Source organism: Haemaphysalis longicornis, unplaced genomic scaffold (genome assembly GCF_048455015.1).
Source record: "Haemaphysalis longicornis isolate Haplotype H1 unplaced genomic scaffold, Haemaphysalis longicornis Haplotype H1 scaffold_14, whole genome shotgun sequence".
Lineage (NCBI taxonomy): Eukaryota > Metazoa > Arthropoda > Arachnida > Ixodida > Ixodidae > Haemaphysalis > Haemaphysalis longicornis.
Genome location: NW_027526245.1, coordinates 33,350,726 through 33,362,616, shown reverse-complemented (window position 1 = coordinate 33,362,616; position 11,891 = coordinate 33,350,726). Strand labels below are relative to the sequence as shown.

Sequence of the window (11,891 nt, the reverse complement as noted above, 5' to 3'; positions counted from 1 at the left end):
CCGGCGGATCGCGTAAACAGTCATGATGCGCCTGTGACGCTCCGGCCGACGGGGGATTCTTCCTCTGGCCACCAACGCAGCTGGATAACCGGTCGAGCTCTGCTGCCCCGTGCGCGCGTAGAGCTTGTGCGCACTTTCTCCCGAGCTGGTGACCGTCCGGCCACTCGCTGGACGGTTGCAACGTCACTACAATGGCCGCGCTCTCCTCGGTTTCGGCTTCAAAATCGCCGATTTTTGCTGGACGCTTGCGGTGTCCACGCGCGGATTTCAGCTGTTGTATTTTGCATGTTTCTTTCTTTCTAAGCAAACTTTTCGAAAACAGGGTTTTCAAGAGGTCGAAGTTTTTAGTGCAGTTGGCCTTTAATGGCGCATACCGTGCAGCGACCGTGCTATGCTAGAGCCAAATTAGAATCCTGCTTTTCTGAAATCTCAACCCCTGACAATGCTTGGTAGTGCAATGCAGGAATTTTAGTGCTTATGTGGTACAGGTGAGAGATGCGTAAATGTTTGTAACTTGAGTAACTTATTTGCAGCTGTCCGATCACAAGATTCCAACTGACATAAGATGATAAAAGGTGGATCGCAGCAATCAAGAGAGAGGAGGGACAATGTTTTACCGTCTGCAAGGGAATGAATGTTTGTTTGGAGCATTTCGTGGAGACAAGAGCAGTGCCTTTACATATGCTCTCATCCTATCCGCGAATCGTCTAAAAATATGAAACAGTCTCAAAGAGCGCCCTGCAAAGAACAGGGTCCTCATAGTCCGTTCATAGCAGCCAGCCACCACTACCATGGAAAATAAACAAAATTAGAACTCAGTGACTTAGAAACTAGGCAGCACTAAGGCTAACCGTTGTTAGTAACAAATCCTAGATTCGTTTGCTGCTGTTTGTCATAATGGACGATAGTTCAACGCAAAATTTTGTGCTGAAACTGTAGGACCTCTCGGAAGATCTGTTAGTCACAGACCTCATCGAACGAGAAGTCGAGATTATGCTGCCATTTTAGTAACAAAGGAGCAGCAAGGTTATTTACAACCAGTTATGAGAAGAAAATTCCCTCGCACTTCCCCGAGGGGGAGAGTGTGTAAGTGCGAATGCACGGTTGTTGATTGCGCGGTTACGGTGAATATCGTGATCTTAATGAGTAGTCGAGAGATTACACACACGCACACAACTACAAAGAAAGATATTTCACTCGTTATTGCTGGTACCGTTGCCCGGTCCGCCATCATCGTTATCGAGATGCAGGACCAGCGACCGCTCTCGACGACGGCGCGCGCTCGACTAATACCCTCCCGCGCCACGCGGCCGCTACACGAGCGCCCTCACGCGTCAGAATGCGGAGCACCCGTTAAGCGAGCGAGAGCTCTCCCGCCCGAAGTGGAGAGGAGGCGCCCAACACCCGCAGTCACTGAGCGGAGAGAGGAGGAGGAGAGTAGCGCGCGCACCCGCAGCTGTTGCTATGCGGACGACGGCGGCGGACCATTCAGGCTCGCTTAAGAAGTGCATTCGCACTTAAAACCACTTTACGGGTAGCGCATGCCATTACATTGCCACAGCAGACAGTTGCTGCTCTGTGACTGCAGCCTTCTTGTTTCCTTCATGATGGCGCGTGCAGTGTTGCCACAGTGGCTTACTACCCCTCCGCTAGCACTAGGGACATTCTGCAAAAGGTCTATGATTGCCTACATGTAGCTGTCTGACACCAGTGCCATTATCACCGAGACGGTGGGAACACATGACGCAAGTCAAGAAAACATACCTTTGGGTGTGCTGGAGTAGCGACAGTGTTCCCCTCTTCAACTCTTTTGGTGATATCTTTGAGATACTTCACCAATTTGTACGACTCTGAAAATATTGAAAGGAATTGAACGTTTTAGGTATTGGCCCCGAGGACATATCGTGGCGCCACCTATGAGTGATGTCACTTGTAGGACGCCGGGCTATGCTGTCGTCTGCTAGAACACATTTCCTGTGCTTATGCGACCGCACGTTTTTTGTTGTGGCCACCGTGTGCCCCCTCCTTGTGGTTTTGTAGCAAATTACAGAAGAAAGTTGTCTACAGACCAAATAATCCGGGCAAGCAATCAACGGCTCGCTTGTTCCCGACGACACCGCCGCGGCTGGGTAGTTGCTACCATCGCCAACGACAGCTTGTACGCAGCCAGCTAACGCCAAGGACGATATTGGTGCCGAGAAAAGTACACTGTTAATTCATTATAAAATACATGCGACGTGACATGTACGCAACTGTCTGTGCAAGAAAATAGACCTTGCAACAGCGAAAGAAACGTGCCGCTCAGTTGCGAACTCACCACGCGTTTTGCGCGCATTGCTTAGTAAATGAATGACTACGTGAGACCGGTGAGTGGATTGCTTCGCCGCACAGGCTTAAAGGGACACTGAAGTGATATGTAAACATTGCAGGAATACTAGCGCAAAATGTTGTCCGGAGTCCTCAGGCCATGTTTCGACCACTCTGGCCGCGTTTACGCGATTTTATTTAGTAGAAAAATTAATTCGAAAATGCTGTCCTCCTCTCTTTACGCTCGCCCATTTTCTGTGGCGTTTTCGTGTGACGTCGCGAGGAGCCGAGCTCGCAATTGGCTGCGCTACTGCACGGCTCCCCGGCCTTTCAGACAGAGTCAGTCGGCCCAGCGTTTCGTCCGCCGGCCGCCGACGGGTCGTCGCAATTGGTTCGCTCTGTTCAAACGAAGCCAGGACACATTTGTGAATGGAAGAATGTGCCTTTCTTTACTTGGTTAGTTTGTACACTGTATCTAGCTCCAAGTCAAGGTCGCTTCACACAAGCGCACATGCGACGCTTCGCTGACTAGTACGCCAGTAGGAAAATATAAGGCCTCTTGAAGGCGGGAGAAGAGTCAGCGAAGTCAATATAGGCACAAAGGAAATAAAATCAACTGATATTTTTGTCGTACAGCGTAAAACTAGAGTGCGGGAAGCACTTTTTTTGCGCTGGGCGAACAAGCACAGCGGCCAGCAGCATGACTACGCATCTGCGAACGCTTTTCCGTCTAAGAAATGCAATTGCTAGACGTAAGATATTGTGGAAACTTGGGGGAAGCTTACTGCACGAGCGCAAAACAAGAAATAGTCTCCTAAGCTGCTTGGAATGCTAAAACTAAATAAAAGTGTAAACTGGTTATACCTTATATACCTTATATTTCCAGCGCCGGCAGCGCTCGCCCGTGGCCGCGCGGTCTGGGGCGCTAGGTACGACTTCGCAAATGTTTTGCAAGTCACAAGTTCGAATCCCCGCGGGTACGTGTTTTTTATTTTTGTAAGTTAACTTTTTCGTTTGCCGCCGATGTTTTCTATTCTGAGTTCACCTTTTTTTGGGCCGCAACGTTCACTGCTCCACGAACTACTTCACAGAATGCGCGCAGGCTGGCAGTGGCGCGCTAGCAAGTTCTCGTTGGCGTGCTGTTGCCATAAGCCCGGATTGCTTGCGCGCAGTGGGTACAGGTCAGAATCAACAGACCCTTGGCCTGGTGCGAACACATTTTTTACGAAACAGGCATGAGTGAGGCAAGCTCCAAATATGGGGAAAAAGCGCACGGCATTTGAGCGTCTGCGGGGACGCGGAGGGCGTTCATGCACTGCGTAGGCCTCGGCAAGTGAATGCTACGATTCCAAGCCGTCCTGGGAGGCTTATCTTATGCATTTTACAGCTGACAACATGGCAGAAGCGCGGTACGACGATTACTGAGATATTGCGAATGCCCATCCAACAACGCCATCGGTTGTGTTTTACAGAGGCGAAACCGAAACCGAAACTTGTTTGATTGCTAACCTTGGGCATCGTCCAATCACGGTGCCCCCTCCACCCAACGTCACAGCCTTAGTTGGTGCGGCCGCCGCAAACCGCGCATGGTAGGTTCTCTTCTTTCGCGCTTTGTAAAATAATTACCGATTTGTCAACCGGATAAACGATGAAAAGTGTGCTAATTTGAGCCAGTCTGTGCAGTGCAAGCAAAAACGGGAGCTTGACAAATTCACTTCAGTGTCCCTTTAAAAGTGCTGGTACAATCTGCACTTCGGCTTAAGCAGTGCCTATTTCCCCTCCAATGTTTTTTTTATATTCCATACCTGCCAGGTTTGCCGAGATGGCGTTAGGGAGATCTTTCCGGGGGGGGGAGGAGGAGGGGGGATAGTAGAAAAAGTAGTAGCAACAAAATGGAATAATTTACATTTACGTACATTTCTAATTTAGTTACAACAGAGTAGGAGCTTAACTGTTTCGTTAACATTTCGGTTAACATTGCTAGCTTACCTCGGTAGTTTTGCAGTTCGGCCACCTGGAGCTTCAAAGCATCGTTTTCAGCCTTGAGGGCCTCGTTTTCAGCCTTGAGGGCCTCGTTTTCAGCTCGCAGCTGGCACAGCTCTGCATAGGATGCCCCCATCCTGAGAGGTTGGGACTGGAAAATTTTTTTCAGGCAATGTTGCAGTTGCACTTAGTATGATCCATGCACACACTGTACACCACAGCAAAACCCACCGAGCCCAACTAATTCAGTAGGACATAACTGTGTACCATTAAACAACCTAGAAAATTAACCACAGAAAGCCTGAAACTACAATAGGTGAAATTTTAGCACACTGATGAAAAGCCTGAAATTACAAAAGATGATATTTTTGCACACCGAGTGTTTATTGCATTGAAGGCTGCATGTAGCCAAGGCTGCTCCCTATTTCAAACTAATGCACTATTCTTAAGGTTGTTTGTTTTCGTGTAAAACCCGGTTTTACCCGATTATTCCACCCCAAGCACGTTTTAGGAGAATCAGGTTAAAGCAGGTTCCTCCCCGAATAGACCTTTTTGATGTAGCAATCTGCACAATCTTCGGCTGACGGTCCACCATCCTCCACCTGTACTTGCTGGAAGCAAGCCCCACAAACACAGCTTTCTAACTTATTGGCCTGACTCTACCGCTCGTCACCCCAGTATGGCAAATGCTGCACTGACATTTTTGTGCCCAGCTAATGGAAGCTCTCATGCAGAGAGAACCTTGTCCTGGCTGAGGTATGTTCAACACTCGGACAGGTCCCGAATGGAGACTGACACGTTGCGCATGCAGATGATAATGTATGTAAACAAAGACGTGTCAAAAATCGATGACCAGCTTTTCGTGAATAAAATGTTTCTTTTAGAAGTTATATATTCTCTTCACTGGCATCATCACTGATTCATTCCCAAACGCCAAATTTTAGGGAGTATTTGCAGAAAACCTGATGTCCCCCAATTGCCACGTTGAAGCAACCACCAATGAAGAAACTTGTACAAAGAAGCTCGAGATATCTCCTGATAAAGTAAGCTGAGGGCATCACTTAACACATCTGTAGATTTGTCGATTTAGATTTATAGATCTGTAGATGAAATAATGAATAAATCTAAGCAATACTAATTTCGCCTGAAAAAACCCGAATTTCGGAATGGTGTAATGAAAAACCCGATTTCTTCCCAATTCTAAGTTTTAAAAGTAGCACCCAATTTTTACCCTCCGATTTAAAAAATATATAAATCTGAAAACGAACAACCCCTGCTACACTAGCGTCCGAATGTCACCAAGTTCTGCTGCTGCACTAGGTTTTGAAATGCCATTCGGCTCATATGTCATTCGAGCCAAACGAGCACCGAGAGAGACATTTGGTATTTCAAATGCCATTTCTAGCACTCTCGCACGCAGCGTCTTCGGTCGGCAATAAAAAAATATAATACTTCCGTACGTAAAACAAACAAAATATTTTTGTTTGTGGAACTTTGTTTACTGATTATTGTATGAAAACTGAACGGGGCGACGACAGTGCCACTACAGCACGGCGAGCAATCGTGAAAGCTTTCAAATGCCATCGAAATTGTAGTGTAGCACGGCGGATTCTGAATGACATTCGAAGCACCCCATTTCAGTCAAATCACATTTGGTTCAAATGACAATCGGACCCTGTGTAGCCGGGGCATAAGGCACGCCAATGCCCAAGTGAGCAATACTGTTCATACAGTTTGGATGACATTGGCAATGACGACATGAACACAAGTTCATACTTCAGCATTTAACAAATGAGTAGCAATCCTCTACTATTAAAATATTCCCAAACAAAAATATTTAAATAATAAGATTTTTTGGAATTTACATTAAGCTCGAACTGTGATAAAGAAGTATTTTAGGAGGCATATATATGCGGCTATTTTTTTTACTTTCAGAGATAAAATGAGGCTTCAACATGGTTACAAAAAAGAATCCACAAGAACTAAGTAGAATGCAATGAACCAGAATATTGCAGCTCCAAATGAACTATAGTTGCTAATGAACATGTGCCGTTTTGTCTATTTTTTGGTTTTTGTTCAGTATTTGCTATGCTTGGGGTAGCCACAAAATCATGGCAGTTACTTCAGCCACGTAGTATTTCGTCTAAATTAGTCCTGCATCTATAAGGGCTGTTCTGGGCTTCAGAACAGAAAGGAAATACTACCGTGCAAATACACCAATATACAACCTCGTTTAGGCTTTTAACGTGCGTGCAGTGAACACGACTTCTATAACAACAAAACAGTGCTGTTCTGGGCTTCAGGACAAAGGAAATACTACCATGCAAATACACCAATATACAACCTCGTTTAGGCTTTTAACGTGTGTGCAGGGAACACGACTTTTATAACAACAAAACACAGTGGATAAAAGGCAAGAAAAGAGTTAAAGAATACGAATTTTCCAGCGAGTTACTTGTGCACTTCACCCGCACACTATTAAAGAAACAGAGGTCAAGTCAACACTTCACGGCCGAAATGTGGAAAAGAAATTACTAAAACTGAAACGCACGTAGACGAATAGTGTTTTACCTCTGCAAGGCTGTCATCCGCAGCAGCGGGAAGCACTTCCTCTGGCTTGTCCAGGCCAACACTTGCCACCAGCTTGGCACGCTTCCTTTCCAAGGACTTCAGGCTACCTAAAACAAAAGGAATTGAAAATGTTCACAATATTATTCTGCCCCTACTAGCGCACATACCTAGCCCGGAACATCATTAAGCAGCTGTTTACCATGCCTGTTCATATTAGTTCGAAATGTAGGGCGATGCCATTTTACAGCATCAAACACATTTACATTTCTCAAAAAAAACTCCGCTTCATATCAGCCGGCACGTTTTTCACACCCACGAAGCCGTCCTAGCGAACATGTGGCAGGGGTAATAACTGCACCGTAGAGCCATGCAATATAACTTGGCAATGAACAAAAGGCTGACGTACCAACATCCAACAGGGTCGCCGGTGCAGGCTCCTCGTGAACGTTCCATTTGACGGTCACGATGGTGCCCCTATATTCATCGATACACTTCTCCTGCTGGAACAGGCGGTAGCCTATTACCGCATCCGTAAGGCGGCGAAGCGGGTACAAATCGTATTTCTGCTCCGTGACCCACTGCACAAGAATATGCGTCATTGCTGTGGACGCAGCTACACACGTGGTGGCACGAACTAAGCGATTTGTCGACCAAACCACGCGCAGGCAAAAAGACGCCGGAATGACACTTCTCCATCGTCTCCATCGCTTGTTGCATGCACCCTAGTAGCTAGATAGCAAGGACAGCTTTTGCGCTGTTACCTCTTGAATCAGTATGTGGATCTAGCGACGTCATGCGGCCATTGCTTACATTACTCAACTTTGGCAATGATCCTTATTTTATTTCTATTCTTTTTTTTATAAATGTGCGGTTAAGAAAGCAAAACCTCTACAGAAATTTTAATATGTACCAAAAGTTGAACCACGGTAGACCTTTCTACTGCTTTCGTGAGAAATGTTCGCGAAGAAGCCTTCACGAAGGATTATAGCGGCATTAGTGGATAAAATATTTTTCCAGGTGCGTTCTGTTATTTACCCGAAACAGGGAAACACCAGTGAAACGGAATTGACATTTAATAATATCGCAATTTTATGTGGCGAACGGAAGTCCCGCGCATAACAGCACGTGGGAAGGTAGAAAAGCACATGGGAACAACACATGGGAAGGTAGATAGAAGGTAGAAAATTCTGATACACAATCGGAAATGAATGTGTGTGTCGGGGAGGGGGGGCGGAAGGGGGGGTACGTGCGTACACACTCACGTATATCAGAAGGAACGGCACACTACTCCATGGCTGTTAAATCATGCTTATCTGTGGCCACCCACTGAACGGAGTGGAAATCACGCAGTGGGTTTTCCCGCAAACTTGTACTCAATGCGTGCAACTTATGTCATAGAGGAACTTTCTCTTCTCTATTACTTATGTTGAGGACCAATACAAGAAAAGAAGTTCCATCGGAAGGCACGAAGAAAAACGACGCAGTAGTTAGACGCGCTGAATCTGAAAAAACACGTTTTTGTTCAATTGACAACATATGGCTCTTGTGATGCATTGTGATGAGACAACATATTGCGAGGACGCCGGAGTTTCGCCAGTTCTATCATTCGGGCTCACCTTGCAGAAATTTTCCTATTTTGTACACCTTGAAGGTGGACTGGTGTGCATATGCGATCATTTGGGAGAATGTCAAAGGAAATGAATGTGACAGTAATGGTCTCGTCTGCTTCTCCTTCGCGCTGCTTTCGAAATGTCATTTTATTTACGATTAGCATATCGAACTGCCATAAATAAAAGCTGCAGGCGGCGTGTTGGTGCAATTTCTAGGAAGTGCAGTTCGCATGACATGTTCAATTTCATCTACTTCCAAGGAAAACCTGAGTAGACAAAGACTAAAATGCAGGCCTACACGGCTTATGCACAGCTTTGGGCTTAACACCCGTGGAGTTTGCACTACAACAGTTACAGCGCAGAAAAAAAAGTAACAATTGAAACAACCCCAGACAATACATACACGCTTGTGCACACAATATTATCTACATAACACTTCTAAACATGAATGCAAGGTTGTTGAAACACGTGCTCGGCTCTATTTTAGGCGTTCTGGTTTGTTGAGTTGACTTTCGCAAATTCTTAGATAATTTAGTTTAATAAAGTTTACCTTTCCTCCCCTTCGCGTGCATGCGTTTCATGAGGTCTAAATTTCGGTACAAGAACTGCGGGTCAGTTTTATTTTTGTAGCGTAATTTGTCAGTTGCCCATGTAGGAGACGCTGCTGATACACTAATCTCCGGGCATTCTAGAGCAGGTGACGTAAGGCTAGTGCCCCTCCATTCATATTTACAGGATGTGATGCCGGTGATGCCATATTTTTCCGGACTGTTCTGTTCTATCCTCCCTGTTCTGTGGTTCTATCAGTTCTATCTTCGTGCCTGCCGCCGATAACGGCTGTTGACCCTGTGGCTGCATTGTGTCTACAATCCGTGTTAATCTCTGTCCTGGCTTTTGACTGTTTGTGAAGTGCATATGTTCTCGTGACTCCTGCAAATGGCTTGTAGAAAGAAGTACGGGCAGTACCTGTGGGACGCGACGTGCCCAGTTCCAACGCGTTCGAAGCATAGGTTTAAGAAAAAGGCTGCAGTCGGAATCAACGAGGATGACGACGCAGGACAGACGCTCCTTCGCGAGTTTTCAGAACCTGTCGATACAGACTATGAAGCAGCACCTAGCAATGCCTTCACTGGTAGCGACGCAGCAACGGACACCGTTAGCGCGGTGACCGACGCCGTTATCGCACTGAGCGACAGCGCCGGCGACGTAACCAGCGTTACATCAAGGAACACCAGCGATTCCTCCGACGAGACTGATGACGAAGCCTGTGCGCCTCTACATAACACCCCTGGTGAAGACACATCAAGTGAAAGCAGCTATCTTGTACGTATGCCTGGCCCATGACTTTATTTTGACTGGAACAGGGCTATCGCTATGTGTATTGGGTGGCGACCACTAAATGGCGAAGTTTTATAGCGCTCCACAATACGAGGGACAACTACACAAAGAAGACACACTGTGCACTAGTGTTGTTGTGCCTTGTCTTGTGCAGCGCTTAAAACTGCGCCATGTAGCAACTCGCAGAGTAGTGGTTTGGGCGAGTGGTTTCATTCAGTGGTCTATTGACCACTGAATGAAAAGCAGAAAGAAAATCGGCGCAGTTGATATGCCTGCAGAATCACCAAGTTAATTTCGCTTGAAAAATAAAACGGCGATGCCCGCCGCTGTAAATTCTCTTTTTGAGGCGTAAACTGATGAAATAGCTTTCCTGCATAGTTTGGGTGTTTGAGATGAGGCTCGAAAATTTAATTAAATGGCTGCAAGCAGGGCCACAAAATGTTTTTTTTTGCAAGTGAAACAAGCTCTAAAGAAACAATAACAGTAATAAAGCATGTGCGCACACTACGAATGTCAAGCGTTTTTCTTCTTTAGTGCCAGGTTACTGGAAGTAAGATGGAGTGCTGGTAAATGATGGTTTGTGGCGTGGTGTTGGCAAGAACGTGTGTGTGGGCATTTTTTCTGCATGATTTGTGGGTTTGCAAATGCCTTTTTGTAAGGAGTACCCAGCATTGTTGCTTAAGAATGCTAGACTGTGCACTGAAAGGGACCCTGCAACACTCTTTGAGCAGTGCAAGTAAACCAGCACGACGCTTAGCTTACACTACCCAAAATACCTGAGCCAAATATTACACGGGCACGTGAAGCGGTGAGCGCGCAAATCGCTGTGAAAGACGCGGAAAAACCAACCGCGCTCTCTTAATTAACCTCATTACGCACCCCTAGCATGGCTTAAACGACGTCATTGAGGCCTTGGCTGTCCGACCGGCTGTCACTGGTCAACTTCATGGCTAATTTCTCGCATTTCCTCTGATGATACGCCGTCGTCAGCACGGTGTGCGAACCTCTTCTATGCCTGAACCTGTAGGCGCAGTTTTGGCGTTTCTTTTGTGTTTTGAATGTGCGTGGAGTTTGAGTGATTGCTTCCCCTTTCAACCAGCTTCCCCTTTCAACCAGGCCACTCGGCAACAAACGTTTATTGCTTCAAATACGCCCTACCAGCCGGAGCGCGCGCTTGCGAGCAGACACCCATGCCTGCTTTTTTGTGGCACCAGACCGGAAATAGACCCCTCCACGTTGCGGAGAAAAGGAGAGAACTCCCCGGCCTGTGATATATTGAAGGCTGCGGAAGTGAATGCCGCGAGTTGCCCCCCTATCCAGGAGGGAGAGCGCAGCTTTCGCCGCGTTGTCCGCGGTCGAGTTGAGAGGGAACGATTATGCGCGATTTCTCATGGCGCGTAGTTTCCGTGATAGTGAATGGATTTTCATTATTCTTGCGGAAGGAGATTGCTGGGGCAATAGACTTTACCTCAAAATACATTCCTAGTAGTCGATGGTACGTGTTGCAGGGTCCCTTTAACACTCCTTACAGCAGTGGAGCCACAACAGGCCTCACGATCAAAGCACAAAAGTGCATCAGGCTTTCTTGCTGTGTCTAAACAGAGGGCAGGCCAGTGTTCAAAGGCAGTCTGTCTGCATTAAACTATCCAAAAAACAAGGCATCATTGATGAGGCAAATCAGCGCCGAATCGGTGGCCTGTATTTCATTGCAATGAGGACGATCCACACTAATCTGATGTTGAAGCTTTCATCTCAAGAATTGGGCCACAAACCTTACATATGGCTTAAAATGTTTAATATTTAGGCCAACCAGCGTTGTTTATGGATGAGATTAACCGAACTGACCACCCTGCCTCAACCTGGACTCTTTTGGTCATATTCTGGGTGTGACCTCCACTCAATTCGTCTCCTTGACTTGAATGGAGGATACCGAAATGTGTGGAGGATACGTGGGAAAATTGCTTTTAAGGATCCCCGCAACTGGAGGCTCAAGTGGAGGATGGATTCAGAAAACCAGGGTTTAAGTGCTTTTAGGTGAATGCGCTGTCTGCGTCACTTATCAAGCAGTTGTGGGCTTCCAGC

The 11,891-nt window shown here is 46.6% G+C and overlaps 1 protein-coding gene across 1 annotated transcript; it reads right to left on the bottom strand.

Annotated features, from left to right (window-relative positions):
• Positions 1-726: 726 nt before the first annotated feature.
• LOC144165325 (uncharacterized) lies at positions 727-7,460 on the bottom strand. The gene is made up of 5 exons (XM_077695439.1): positions 7,268-7,460; positions 6,862-6,968; positions 4,297-4,441; positions 1,765-1,850; positions 727-738 (listed from the first exon to the last, which is right to left on the bottom strand). Exons 1-5 carry the CDS (start codon positions 7,458-7,460, stop codon positions 727-729), a joined length of 543 nt encoding a protein of 180 aa, XP_077551565.1.
• Positions 7,461-11,891: the final 4,431 nt, after the last annotated feature.